At 45.2% G+C, this 15,056-nt stretch overlaps 1 protein-coding gene across 1 annotated transcript in view; it reads left to right on the top strand.

Annotated features, from left to right (window-relative positions):
* Window positions 1-15,056, top strand: part of UMODL1 (uromodulin like 1) — a 48,295-nt gene that overhangs the window by 20,519 nt on the left and 12,720 nt on the right. The window contains exons 10-14 of the mRNA XM_064645619.1: window positions 650-787; window positions 1,291-1,962; window positions 4,994-5,106; window positions 11,362-11,575; window positions 14,495-14,940. Coding sequence (XP_064501689.1) covers window positions 650-787; window positions 1,291-1,962; window positions 4,994-5,106; window positions 11,362-11,575; window positions 14,495-14,940 — 1,583 coding nt within the window. The remainder of the gene's footprint in view (window positions 1-649; window positions 788-1,290; window positions 1,963-4,993; window positions 5,107-11,361; window positions 11,576-14,494; window positions 14,941-15,056) is intronic.

Raw genomic sequence — 15,056 nt, 5'->3', positions numbered from 1 at the left:
TGATTCCAGACATAAGGGACATCCTTAGAGCATATCCATGCATTGATGAACCAGAAGCTATTTTCTGAGACTATCACAAAGAGGGTCACAGTTTTACAGTATTACATTTGAGGAGAAATCTTGTGTAAAAAGAGATTTTGCCCTTAGCCCTTCCTTTGTTAAGAATGGAAGAGTGCTTCCTGTGGGAGTTACTTGCATTTACTTTTTATTTGATGTGGAAGATTATTTGGATTAAGTCTCTATTTAATGTTCACTAGCTACTAGTAGCTAATGGTAACAGATCTGTTAATTTCCTGATGTATCTGGAGGTACTGTACACAGAACTTGGTATAGTGTGTGCTTTTGATATGGCTATAGCACAAACCTGCAGTATTTTTTGTCATTTCAAGTAAGTTTTTACTTCTAAAAATAATTGTTAAAGAAGTCTTTACACAGAGAAAATATTTTTCAGAGTACAAGAACAAAACTTTTATATCTGAGAGGATAACCACGCAGATAGTATGTTCCATCACTCGGTTTGGCTGACAGATAAATGATGCAAAAGGAAGACCACATTAATAAACTGAGAAAGGACTGCTTTATGATTATTTTCATCTTAACGCAGCCAGAAGGGAGGCTTTCTGACCCATGTTCTTGTTTTGGTCTACAGACTGGGATGAATGTGCTTCTCACACCGAGAACGACTGCTCTGTGTTTGCAGAGTGTATCAATCTGATGGGCTCCTACATGTGCAGATGCAAGACAACCATGGATACCAATCCATCCAGACCTGGAAGGAACTGTGAGGGTAAGCAAAAGACTGGCATGTGGTTTTTCTTTGCCATGAAATGTTGGAATAAGTTGTGGGGTTTTACCTCTGCTTTTATGCCACCTGTTCATGTAATTGCACCTTTGCAGTCTCTGGCTGAAAGATTGTATCTGATCTGTCTCTGAACCTTATATATATATCTCTTCAGACGAAATCCCTCTGAAATAACTGACTGATGAGCAACAAGGAGTAATTTTTCCTCTTTTGGTGTGTCTGTGGCTAATTTCCTCCCACTGTAAAGGTCCATGGCCTGGCAAGCAGAAGAGGAGACCCAGGAATCAAATCTGCCTCTTTGTGTAGTCACAAAGAAGATTCAGCCCTATAAAACCCACATGTGCTACAGGGTGTTAATGAATAGCCAAGAGCTGTTTCTGCAGTGTTCTAACATGTGGTTGAGGGGCCTTGGTATCATTTTCAGGTCAGACCCCGGTGCTTTCTCTTCCAGCCTGAGGTACCACTTAAATGTGTTTCCTGTGTTGTAGGTGAGATTGTGGATCCTCTGGCTGAAACGATGGCTCCTGAAACAAGAAACAGCACAGAGTTTGCTCCTGAAGAAGGAAGCCCTGCAGGCCTTGCATCTCCTGCTGCCACTGAGACAGCGGCCTCTTCGCTGCCCCTGGGTGACAAACAAGTGTCCCACAGTCCCACCAGTGCTCCTTCAGCCCCTTGGAAAAAAGGTCTGGCAGCACAGGTGGGCTTTGACAGCCCCAAAGCCACGGGGACCACAACCAGCAAGGCACTGGCTGTGAGCACAGCGAGTCGGGCAGACACAAGTCCATGGCAGCAAAGCTCCCTGGAAAAGGCTTCCCCTGGAGCACCACAGCCAGAGGCTGCTCTCACAGACATTCCCACGGGCACAGCTGGGCAGGAGCAACTCAGCTCCCCATTGCTGGCATTTCCAAATCAAACAGCCTCTGCTACCACCAGAATTCCTGGTGTGCCCCAGGCCAGCTCTCGAGGTGGCCCTGGCACAGCTCTGCCGGCCACTGGGAATGCTGGTGTTCCCACCCTCAACGCCACTCTTGGAGCAGATGTGGAGGTGGCAAGAGAGAACAGCTCTTGGTCCCAGGATTACACTGGACCCCTGGGGTCTCCAGCTTTTCCAGGTGCCTCTCCAGCTCCCAGCCTGGTGCCAGGCCCAACTATGGATCACAGTGAGTATGGTGGGGATCCACACCCACGGTAATTCAGCTGTGTGAGAAGCAAAGCCTCTCTCAAAGTCAGCAAAGATGCACAGCTGGAATCAGAGCTCTGGGATGAAGGTGTCTGAAACTAGTTTTTCGGTGTCAAAATTGTTTTCCTGCAGGAGCTGGCATTTTTTTTTCTAAATCAGCTTCTCAAAACGATTTCTCTTCCTGGCAATTTGGCAGTTGGTTTTATCCATGTTACATTTCTTCATCTCAAAGAGGAGGAAACCCATAATAGAGGAGGAAGCACAAATAGGAGGAAGCACTCAGGATGCACTGAACGTGGTTCATCACAGCATTTGCTGCTTGTCCTTTTGCCACACATCTTGGTTTCTCCTGCATCCTCTGGCACCAGGGCACTGCAGCAGCAGCTGCCTATAGAGTTAACTTAGAGAGCCAGGGAGGCAAACGACCTGCCTTCCTATTCCTCTCACCAGAGGATGATGAGTCAGAGTCCCCCATAAATCCCCTGTGAGGCAGGAGCTGCCTGGAAACCTGTGAGATGTTTTTTCAAGAGCTGTAACTGAGAATAACAAGGCTGTCGGAGAGGGCTTAATCTGTTTGGGTTTGGGCAGATGTGTTGCAGCTAATTAGGGGATTTTTCTGTTGGTCAGGGCTGAATCATATTTCAAAGTTACAGTCAGACTTGGTCTTTAAAACTACAGCTTTTTTTGGGATAGGAATGCTGCTGTCTCTGCCTATCACTAAATGTATTTTCTTCTGTAGTGTGTTACTATTCAGTAGTTATTTCAGATTTCTTTCTGCTTGTCTTTATTCTCTCTCTGTGCCCTCCTCATCTCTCTGATCCCAAACCACACTCACCTCTGCTCTTTCCTCTCTCCCTCCCTTATGATCTCCTGTTTCTGGTGGTCTCCACTCATCCAGCCCTGCTTCTAGTTCTCCCTCGTTCCTTTCTCCCTGGAAAACCACTTTTTCAGCCGTGTAAGGCCAGTTCTGCTGCTTTTCCAGCCTCTCCTACCCCCAGTCCTACTCACCAGTGCCAGAGTGTCCATTCCTGCCACCCTGACACGCTCTGGGCAGCCCTGCCAATGCCCTGCTCAGCTTCTGTCTTCTCTCTTCCTTGGCTCTGCTTGGCATTGATGAAACCTGGAAGAGAGATGGACAAATACTTGATTTGGGACCTCAGTGGTCAAATAGAGGAAACAAATAATTTTGGGCTGAAAAGCCTGTTATGCTGAACTGAAAACCTTCACTTACAGCTTTGCTTTGTCTTCCCCTGCCCCCTTTCAATGTAGGGATGAGTAAAAAATGGGGGATTTTGTTTGTTTTTAATGAAAACAAATTTTTTTTTTAATATCAAAATATCTAATTTTAACTGACCAAAAAATAGAGGTAATTTTTTTTCAACTGGAAAAGGAATTGAAGAATTCTACACAAGTTCAGTTTATAAAAAACTGTTTTCTTTTCCCTGAAGGGCCTTTGCTGGGAATGAAGCTTGTGAAGGGATTATGCCTGAGGAACAAGAGCCAAGAACCACCATGGTGGCATCTCACTAGCCTGGGGCAGGAATTTAGAAGGCAAAAATCCATGTTTGGTGGAGTTTAATATGTAGCTCCTCCTTGTGGCATCATCTCTGACCTGGAGGCTCAACCTCAGCCAACTCTTCATAGTCTGTCATGTCTTTTAAATATTGATTTTTTTTTTTTAATTTGAGAATTGTTCAGAACATTTCCCCCTCTCACCTGAGATAACTGGATGTGATTCACCCCTCAGATCCCTATGTTCATCTGACAGGACACAAGCCATAGCAAAAAGCAAGCCCAAAATCTTGGATCGGACTGGTGGTGGAGGGGGTTCCTTCAGGATCAGAAGTATGCTGGGATAAAGGAAGCCTCCTTCAGTGGCTTGCTTCAAGCAGGCATTTCTCCTCTCCCCTGCAAAGCTTTACTTGATTACTATTTCTTTTTTTCCAGATCCTGTCCCAGTTCAAATGATTATTATCCCAATGAGACTAGAAGCAACTTTGCTGTAAAGTGGCCCACAGAGTTTATGCAGAGCTCTGCTTTACAATTCTTGCTGTTTCAGAAATATGGGAGACTAAAACTCAGCACAGGACTCTGACAGTCTCAGAGCTGTAACCTGGTGCCTTACACACTGTAGAAATGCAGATGGGTGTGTGCAGGGAGCGAAGCAAGCTGCTGCACCAGGGAGCAAAGACTTGTAACTCGATTCACAAACAGCTTTAAACTGAATCAGATAACAGAATCCCTGAGGTTTTTCGTGAAGACTATCCCATATTTTTATAAACCATTGTAACATTAGGTCTTGGTATGCCAGGGGTGATGACCTGTCAGCAGCTGGGAGGCAGAGGGAAGATGAGTTGCTGGCAATGGTCAGAGTGTTGAGTGATGGCAGTCAACTTGCCTAGCAAGCCACTGAAAGGATGCCAAGGGTACAAACCATGTCTTGAGGAGCCCTTTTATCTGACCTCTGATCACCTCCAGTATCTGTGGTAACAATGCCAAACCCAGAGAAACTGGGAAAACCAGCAATATCAGGAAATAAGCTAAAATGTTTGAGACTGCCTTAACGTGATGTGACTTCAGGGGGAAAGAATACACCCTGTTGAGATTCATCTTATCCCACCACAGCTGTCTAAAGTGTAGATGTCCAACCTCAAGCAGCTGCCCAGCCTTCCTCTGAGGCTGCAGGGAGGACCTTGGTGCTGCAGTGGTTTGCCCTCTGGAGGGACTGGTGGGACAGCTAACTGAGCAACCCAGACAGAGCTGGCAGATATAAGACTTACAGAAGGTCAGTGCCCTTCTTGAGAGTCATCTGGGGCTCAGACAGGGCAGACTAAGGTGCTGGATGACTTACATATAGACTTTTGAATACCTTTCAAGCTTTCTGCTGTTATGAGTTGATGCATACAGATATCCAGGTGGCCAGGCATGCTGGAGACTGTCACACCCTTGTCCATGGGCTACAATCCTTAGAACAAGAATTTAAACTGTCTTTTTTTTTTCTTCCTTTGCAGCTGTCCAGAAGCTTAGTGGCACAGTTCGGATAACAAATGTGAAATACTCCCCAGGCTTTAGCAATACCAGCAGTGAGGAATATCAAACCTTTGCACAGCTCTTTGTTGATGAAGTAAGTGGCTTATAAGGATATGACCTGTTACCTGTCTCAAAGAAACCACGTGTATGGTCTTTCTCCCATGAAGGCTCATGTGTGTCCCTTGGCACAGCTCTGTAAAGTCTGAGTTCCCCCAGCTGTCTGAGACTGCAGGATGAGTGTACAGCTGTGTTTTAGAGGAAGATAAGGGTTTGGGGGTTCTCTGGTGCCTCCATATCCTCTGCTTTTCACACCCAGTTGTACTGGATTATTGATTTCCTCCAGGGGTGTGGTGAAAAGTTAATGGAACTTGCAAAGAGCTCTGCTACCTTTGCCCTGCACAGCACTAGATTAATTAAGTGTATGATTGCTATTACCCTTTGTTATAGTACCTCAAGGCTGACAGTTCTTATAATCATCCTTGTTTTTGTAGCCCTGTATCTGGAAAGGGAAAGGTTTCTTGTCATGTCACCTCTGCTCTCAGTTCTGATTAGAGTGCAGGATATCAAAGCACACTGTGATATCCTCTGCACATTTAACACTCTCAGAATTCTCGGGCATTGCCTTTGACAGTATCACTCTTCTAATTTTGTAGGGAATTTGTTTTGTTCCTTTGGTGCTCACTCAGACACACCCGCGCCTGAAAAAACCTCTGGTTGTGCTGCGCTGCTTTATTGCCTTCCTTATCTCCCCTTTACTGTCTGTTTATCCAGAGGCCTTGATAACTGCAGTGACAAATCCACTGCTGATAATTGTATGAATTTCAAACCCTGCTGAGGCCTCCCTAAACTCACTGTGTGCAGAGTCACAGCCTGGCACTGAGACACAGCTGAACCCAGCGGGTGCTCCGACGGCAGCGCGTGTTGGGGCAGAGGTCAGGCCAGCGTGGGGTCAGAGACAACTGCAAGGAGGGAAAAGGGTGGTCCATTGATCTGTGCATGATGTTGTCTTCTTGGATGTCAAATCAGCTTCCCAGTGGCCGTTGCTGGTTTGCACCTTTCTGGATGTGTTAGTGCAGCACAGCTTTCATGGAGCTGCTCCGGCCCTGAGCTGTCACATCAGGAAAACAGTGAAAAAAGCAGAGTGACGTGATTAGCAAAGTGAAAAGGGAGCAATTCTCCACTGACCTCACTCTCATTCAGCATCACATTCTGCCCCGGGGCTATTTCAGAACAGCATAGTATTGAAACGGACTAAAATTTATATATTTTCTTCATTCAGTCAGATACTTTAATCCAGAAAATCACAGCTACAAGTATGCTTGGAAAAATTATAAAATGATAGCATAAAGGAACAAAAGTAAGTTTTGTGTCAGTTTTACCTGGTTCTCAAGTGTTCAGGCAGAAAATGACTGCTTGTGATTATAAAGAACTAATTCCTTCTTCCGGCGCTTCAGCTTTGTGGATCAGCTGGTGAGATGTGTTAGTGCTGATTCCTTCCCACCTCTAAGCCACTCTATATAGTCTGTAGTTGCATAGCTACTGGATATGGCAAAAAATATTATAGCAAAATAATATTACAAATGTTGCATTTTTAGAAGCCAAAGGAAATGAAGTTTAGGAGACCAGAAAGATCTGCAGATTTTCTTTTCAGGTTATGGGACCAGAAATGGATCCTTTAAAGTGAGTTAGGAAAGTTCTATGGGTTTTAAAAGCACTATCAGGTTCCAGTTAAATACACTTTGCCTGAGACATTTTTTAAAACCTCTTTGGAATCACTATCTACAATTCAGAGGATTTATAAATCCTAATGTGTATAATGTTCTTTAGCCCCAGCACTTAAGTGCCATGTGGTTAAATTGGCAGTACAGCAAATGGAAATATCATCCTTTAAATAATGTGTAGATCAGAAGGAGGTAAAAACTTGATGGGACAACTTGCACTGTCATTGTCCAGGGTAATTTCAGCATCCTCCTTGCAATGCAACTGAAAAACAACATAGCTGAGGGTGGGGGAGTGTTTTAATCTTCTTGGGGTGTGCTTATCCTGTCTTTGAAAACAGCCAAGAAGAATATCATGGCACTAGGGCTTGTCCTCAAGAAAATGGATCAGTAAAGACAAAAGGTTTGAATTGAAAATACGTTCACTGAGGTGCATTAAATTCCTCAGTGGCTGCTGACATTTTCCCTGGACCTATGGATGGGTGCTCCCAGAAAACCCACCAAAAATGCCACTGGCTGCCTGGGTCTGCCACTTCCCTTTTCCTCAAAAAAAAAAAAAAAAAAGGCCTTTTCTATCCTGTTAAATTGTGGTTTCCACCTGGCCCTGAAAACGGACTTTACCTGCCTCCTGTTCTTCTTGCCTGAGAAAGGGAGCTGGTGTTAATTTTGCTCATGTTCTCTCCCTTTTCTGTGACTCTTCTGGCATTCTGATTTCTCCTGCTCTGCCATTGCTCGGGTTTCCTTTATGTGCTACAGAAATTGCAGATACAATGACAGACTCAAAGATAATTTGTCTTATAAGAAAACCCCATGCCCAAGGGTACTGAATATTTCTTTCCAAAAAGTTCTCTTTTTTCCCCTTTTCTTCTAGCCCTCCTTCATCAAGCATTGTTTTGATAACCCGGGGTGTGGTACCTGTTGTGAAATCCTGAAGCCTTTTGCATAAAGGGTTTTGTAGTGTCACCTAGTGGCTAAACACAAGTACAGTGAATGTCCCCTGACACTTAAAGCTGCGAGATCTGCTTTGGGAGGAAAAATAGGAATAAGGACAGGAAAAAAACCAAACTCTAGAGAATCAGTCACATGAGGAGAGGCTGAGGCAGCTGGAGGTGTTTAGCCTGGTGAAAAGGAGGCTCAGGGAGGATCTTCTCCCTCTCTACAACTCCCTGAAGAGAGGTTGGAACCTGGTGAAAGTGAGGCTCTGCTCCCAGGAAACACTGATAGGACAAGTGGAAATGACCTCAAGCTGTGCCAGGGGAGGTTCAAGTTGGACATCAGGAAGAATTTGTTCGCTGAAAGGGTTGTTAAGTATTGGAAGGGGCTGCCCAGGGAGAAGGTGGAGTCCCTGTTCCTGGAGATGTTCAAGAAACTGGACATGGCACTCAGTGCTCTGGTCTAGTTGACAAGGTGGGGATTGATCAAAGGTTGGACTCAATCTTGGAGCTCTTTTCCAACCTAAATGATTCTGTGATTCTGTGAAAAGGAAGAATTGAAAAAATAAATTTTTCAGGATAGATAAGGAAAGAGGATGAAATCAGGGTGGGCTGAGAGGATGTCACAGGTGTTTGTATTCAATGTCCAGAAGTTCAGACAAAAACTATGAAAGATGAAAGCTTAGGGCTGACCTCCAGCTTTTCAGTACCTGCTTGTGAAACAGCAGAAAGAGAGAGGAGAAGGGGCTCAAAGCCCCCAGCTTGGTGAAATGGGAGATTTTGGGTCTGACAAGGACAACCTACGGTCTGCCCAGGCTTTTATAGGGAAGAGCTGTTTCCATCCCCATGGGGCACTGCAAGGTTTGCTATGTGGGATTTGCAGGCACATGGGAGCCCTTTCCAGGTGCATGCAGGGGGTTTGTTCTGTGCAATGTTACTTTGCCACCCAGCACATGCAACACACAACAGCCCTGATGACTCAGGGAAGGGCTGCAAATTAGTGTGCCTGCAAATCCTGGGGCCGTCTCCAGGGCTGGATAATGGACAATGGGCAAGTCAGGGCTGGGTAATGCACAGCAGGCAGGGCACACAGGTGTGCAAAAGCTGTGATCACCTGGGATAATCTAGAAGAAAATGCACCAGCTCTGCGTGTGGGTGCAAGAGAAACAAGGCTGCTTCTCCTGCTGGCTCCCAGCACTGACTCCTGCCTTGCCTCTTCCCAAGGCTTTCCCTGGCAGGAGTCACTGCTGGCAGCCCTGATCATTACACCACTGGCACGACCTCTGCCTTAAACTCATGGCTGAAGTCCACCCTTCCTGCTCCAGATATTTCCTGCAGAAGTTATGTGGAGGAAGAAGAGGTGGCTGCAGTGTAGCCCCCACCCGGTCCCTTAATTCCCTGGAAATCTGAGCACAGGAAGGGAAGTGAGTGATGTACCCTAAAGAGAGGGTCTAAAGCGAAGTGAGGTGTGGGGAAGAGGTGACTCTCCTGCACAGCTCTCACCTCGGCCAAGTGCTGCTCGTCTGGCCCTTATGGTGAGGTTGCCCTGCTGCTCTGTGCCTTCCTCTCCTGGGAGCCTGACAGCCACTGGAGGAGGAAGGCAAAGAGCAAATATGCTGAGAAATCACAAAAAATGTAGGTGTTTCTCTGGCTGTTTCCATCTCTCTGTGTCCTGCATTGAGGCTGATGGCTGCTGTGTGTACCCCAGGCTCGGGAGGGTTGATGGGGTCAGCACAGGATTTATCTTTCCTGTGCTGCTGGGAGCTGCTGTCTTGCTGTGGACAGTGTCCCCTTGCACTCTTGATGGCAGTTTCTAAGTGCAATTTTAATACTGATAGCTCAGAACAGATAGCCTGTATTACCTGCCTGATGCAGGCTCGAAAGTTATGTCCCACTTACGCTGCACTTTCTACCTGTAAGTGTGAAAGAATCTAAAAAGACTTCCCAGACACATGTGAAGGAGATTAAGAAACACAGAGGATCTGTGAGCATCTCCTGGAGAGAGGGAGAGAAGAAAATACACAATTCTAATGGAAAAATTCAGGACATTGATGGATGGTATCACACAGTCTGGGCTTACCCAGGCACCTGGTCTTCAGGTACGTGCTCTGCCTTTGGTTAGATGGCATGCAAACCTCTGTGTGTGTGTTCCCTGCTTTCCTTTGGGAAGTCCAGTGCTGTTTCATCAGGCCCCTTTTCTGGGCAACTGAAGGAAAAGGACTGAGGTGAGAATGTGTGGATGTTTACCAGTCTCTTTTCATAGTGAGTTTCTCAGAAACAGTCTGTATTTCCGTGTATGACGTTTTCTCAAAATGTCCTTTAAAGCTGAATTAATATTAATTAGCCTTGTGTCTGGTTTGGTGTTGCTCCCATGAGATGATGCCATCTGACCTATGTCTTCTTCTCCTGTGGCTGGTGCTGGGGTTAGAGATGAAGAGGAATGATGCTGGAAGTGCAAATGCTGTTGTACATCCTCCTTGGGCTCCTGCATAAGGCCAGGTGCCCTATCCCATGGAGTGCTCTCCTGTGTGAAGAGGAGATATTCCCTTGGTTGGCTACCCTCCAGAGGTATCCAACCTTGGAGGGTGGGAAGGGGAGAGGTTGAGCATAAGCTGCAGCCTGTTTAGCTCTTTGAGAGGGGTTGGTGGCTCCCTCTGAGCTGGGCAGTGGCAAGGCTGAGCAGCCAAGCTGATGCAAACCCTCACACAGGGCTGTGCTTTCCCATCCCACAGAAAGCATTCCATCTTCCTCTCCAGCATGGTGAAGGAGGCAGCTTTTGGAGCTGCCCAGACAAGTCATGACTGAGGCTCACTGCACTTTGAAAAAGGTGGCATTTTCTTTTCTGGGCCACCAGTGAAGTCCAAAGTGACTGTGCACACTGCAAGCACCTATTTTATTGATTTCTCTAGACTGACCTAAATTCAGTGGTGATTTGGTGCTGCTATATTTTGAGGCTGACTGTTCCTATTTAAAATAGCGCAGAGCCATTTCCTAGCCCAGCTCTTGGGCTCTCCAGGAGGATCAAGAGTCAGGGCTGTGCGCCCTGATGACAGTCAGAAGTTGCAAAAAAAATATGACACTCCTCACAGAAGACTTTAATGAAATATTTCTGAAATCAAATTGAAGACTGGGAGGTTGAACTGTTCGGCAGAGCAGATGAAAAGAAACACCCTTCTGTTTTCTTTACCCTGCTTCTGGCCACTTTAAAAGAGGTGTTATTGGCTTGGCTCTGGTGAGAAATCAGATGTGAAGAAAGGCTTGAGGGTGGTCTGCTGTAAGTTGTAACATGCCTGGGCTGGGGGACCCCTCTGAGAGTGTGGAGTGTCAAGAGCATCTCCAGTTCCATTGGCAGCTCTTCCTCATTTCGGATTTCCCCCTCTCCCTGGAGGCACTTTGAGAGGCAGAACACGGGAACTCCCCTGCAGCCTCCTCCCTCCCTTTCTGTTACCAGGGGCAAGCACCAGTGCCAAATGACAGATGAGATATTTTAATTGCTTGACTTGTTTAATATTCATGGTTAAATATACATCACATCCTTCAGCTGCTGTAGAATGAAAATGTTATAAAGCAAAAGGTCAACTTTCCGCTGCTTCCCTCTAGAGTGTGGAGCACAGTTGAAATGCATAATACTCTTCTGGGAGCCTAAAATTTAATTGCCCCTATGTATCCATCTCCACATGCCTTTTGTTTTTATTCCAGATCCATAAATCTCTACCCCTCGATGTTCTTCAGCAGGTGGATGCTGGTGTGATTAAAGTGCTGATAACAGGTATTACCAATGGCAGCACGGTGGTAGGTTTCAGTTTAGTGGTTGCAGAAGATGTGGATATCCACTGTGTCATCACCACTTTTCGGGATGCCTTGGAACACAGCTCCTACTTCACCATTGACAAGAGCAGCCTCTCCATAAAGGGTAAGGAGCAGCTTGTATCCCAAGAGTTCTTCAGAACTAGAAAGATGATTATTAATCTGTATCTTTTGAAGTGAATGTATATGTAAAACAGATGGATGGAAAGCCTTTCTCTCTCCTTATATTGCTCCTGCTTATCCATCCAAGAAGTTTTTTCACATAACATCAATAAATGACATAAGAAATGAGGTACCACTGATCCAAAAGGACAAAACCAACTAGTCTTTTTGTCTATATCTAGAAACGATTTTATAGAGAAGAAGGTAAGGGGATGTTAGATACACTGGTCACAAATTTGGGGGTCTATAAACTACCAGTGGAAATGGTTCCATGTACACAGCCATAACTAGCTGTTAAAAGGATTGAAAAACACAATGCCCTCGGCTTTGCACTGATAATTTTGCATGTGATAGAAACCCCGAGAAAGAAATAAATGAACATGTGAATTCTTCTTCACTGGGAGCACATGTTTTCCTCACACACTTGTGGATTTGGAGTTCAGGTGAAAACCCACACGTTGCCAAGACCAGCACGACGGCTGATTGTACAATTTCTTTTCCTTTGTATATAATTTAAGTAAGTAACAAGAAATATTAGTCTCTTGACTAACAGCTGCTGAATTCTGCTCACAAGTTAGCTCTGAAAAAAATACCAAATACAATATCCTTGACGTAATGCATTCGTCCCAAGAATATTGTTAAAAGTGTCAATTAGAATCTAAAGCAAAATTACTTCAGCAACTTGTTTATGCTCCGCCCTGTGCATCCTTTTTGCTTGTTGCACTCACAGCTGTAAATCTGGAAAGTTACAAATCCTGTTAATTAGTAGGATCACAACTATCTCATGGTGGGGCTTGTAGAGTACCTGTCCCCCTTGAACCTGTGCTAAAACAAATGGTTTATTGCAGGGACAGGTCCCCATAGAGCAGGTGCTGCTTTCTGAGTCCCACCTAAGCTGGTATGTCCTTACCTGGTCTTATTTTTCTCTTGGGAAGAGAAAGGGAAGTAAAAGCATATTTTGCCTTTCAAAAGTGAAAATTTTGGCCAGGTAAAAATTAAGAAAGCAACCAGATGGTGATTTGGACCAATCACACAACTCTTCTGCTTCACTCATGCTGGGAATTTCCCAACAACCTCCTCAAGAGTGTGAAATGGGGGAATAACCGAGGAAGCCTCTGGGTTAGGAGCATCCCCTTGGGCTGCTGATCAGTTTAGGAGGACAGGAGCAATATACCTATATTTAAATATCAGCTGAGAATCACTGGCAGCCCAGCTCTTGGAGGGGTTTGTCAGTGCCTTGCAATTTTCCCTCTAGGCTGTTCTTCCAGTATCCCACCTCTCCTAGACCCAGCAGCTGCCTGACACACAGAGTGGGGTATCACACCTAAGAGGTGTGATGTCATTGTGACACCCTGATGATTTGACTATTCTCCAGTTTCAGAACTAATCTCCAGTTTCAGAACTATCAGATTTTCATTTTTATGCTCTCCAGCATTGTCTTCTGCTTAAATGTACCACCCAACAGATTATGATGAATGCACAAGCAAGGAGGGGACAGAAAACATAACAGAGAAGGTAACAGAAAGTACTAGATAGGTGGCTTGACCTCTGTATGGCAGGAGGAAGGAAATGTTGGTATTACAAACTTCCTTTTGGTACGAATTGATTCATCTGGCCTCTCTCTTTCCCCAAGTCATTTGTTAGCTGGTGTTTGATGGGTCTTTAAGCTCCTTCTCTTAGGCTTCTTCAACAATTTATATTTGCTTTTGTAACCACGTTGATAAGGAACTCTTTCACTGAAGTCATATCGATTTGTCAACTGATACCAACCAGTTCAGTTTTCTTTAACTAAGATAATAGTGTCATATTAAGCTTTTGTGAAATCCAGCTCTGAAAGAGCTCAGGCTTTTATTTTTTCTTCCTCTGCTGCTCAAACCAGTAACTTTTTCATTTGGGGCATTTCTGAAAGCTGGGGAGTTTCAGAAGGAGATATATATATATATGTGTGTGTGTGTGTGTTTGTGTTTGTGTGTGTTTGTGTGTGTTTGGTTTTGTGTACAGATTTTACATATTGCTTGGGAAATAGATGCTATTTTTATGTTCAAACCACTAAAAGTATTTAAGAGAAATTTTGTGCAATGAGACACATCCTCTGTGTTTCAGTGCAAATGGAGTTTATTATCTTCATGGTCTCTAAGTCAGTGGTGGATGAATAATTAGGATGCTTCTACCAGCAAAGAGCCCCAGGGTAACCCCAGAGCCTGTGCTAGATGTCTGGTGTTCAACAGGCACACTGATCTCAACCTGTGCTTCTTTTTCCCTTCCTTTTCTCCACTTGCTTTCTTCCTGAAACCATTAGAGATTGCTACCAACACATTTGTTCAGCTCCCCACTCTCTCTCAGGACACAAATGTGCCATGTGGGTCTGATACATGAGGTTTGTCCCACACTTCCCCCAAAATGGGTTTTCCAAGTGCAAAAGGTCATATTTTTTTGGGTAGCAACTGGTCACAAATGGGTCCAGTTTTTTTTTAACAAACTCTGCTCCTGTTTATAACCTCACCCAGAACTGTGGAGTCTCCTGCAGTACTAAGCAAAAACATATGAACACTTGTTGAGCCACTTGCAGGTGGGGATCTCTCGCAGGCACTGGTCTTCCAAAAGCTGTATATACATGTTTTACACACTAACTATTGCAGCTGTCAGGAAATAAAGCACTTGAGCTTTACTGACAGGCACTGTGTGTGTCTCTGGGGCTCTTAAAAAAACCCACAGCTTTGGCAGCAAGTGGAGCAGGTTAAAAAAAACAAAAGAAGCTAGTTTCCTGCCAGTAACTGTGAGTTTCCTCCTTGGATCTTGCTTTTGACTTATGAAATCAACCTGTAAATTACAACTGTACCTTTATTTTTTTGGCACTCCTCAGCACTTCCTATCAGCCAGAAGGCAACAGTGACAGATAAGAAACCCGTGCACAACACAGTTTTATCTGTGACATCTTTGCAAACTTCTTCCCCTGCTTCACTGGACTTCTCTGCTGCTGAGCACAAAGCTCTGGAGGACACCACATTCTCCAGCACGGTGCTGCCTCCTCTCACCAAGGATCCCGTGTCAACTCCTGATGTTTCTCCTCAAGCGTCTCCAGCCCCCCTTGCCAAACCTGCCCAGGAGGCTTCCATTAAAGACGCAGTGAGCGTGTTCTGTGAAATTGAGAAGATCGTCCTGGCCATCCAGAAGAGGTTTTTACAGCAGGAGTCCATCCCAGAAGCCTCCCTGTACCTGGGGGAGCCTCACTGCAATGTGAGCAGGAGCAATGGCACCCACGTTGTGCTGCAGGCAGGATGGAGCAACTGCAGCACCGAGGTGGAGACTGTAAGTCCTCTGAGCCAGGGAGTGCAAAGAAACTCTGGAGCACTTTTATCTCTGGGGGTGGTGAGGGGAGAGGCAATGGCAGACCCTTAGTTAGGTGTACAGTCTATCAGTTGCTG

The sequence above is a fragment of the Pseudopipra pipra genome, chromosome 2, assembly GCF_036250125.1.
Source record: "Pseudopipra pipra isolate bDixPip1 chromosome 2, bDixPip1.hap1, whole genome shotgun sequence".
NCBI classification, from domain to species: domain Eukaryota; kingdom Metazoa; phylum Chordata; class Aves; order Passeriformes; family Pipridae; genus Pseudopipra; species Pseudopipra pipra.
Note: the sequence above shows the minus strand (reverse complement) of the source record. Positions and strands in the feature narration are given on the sequence as shown.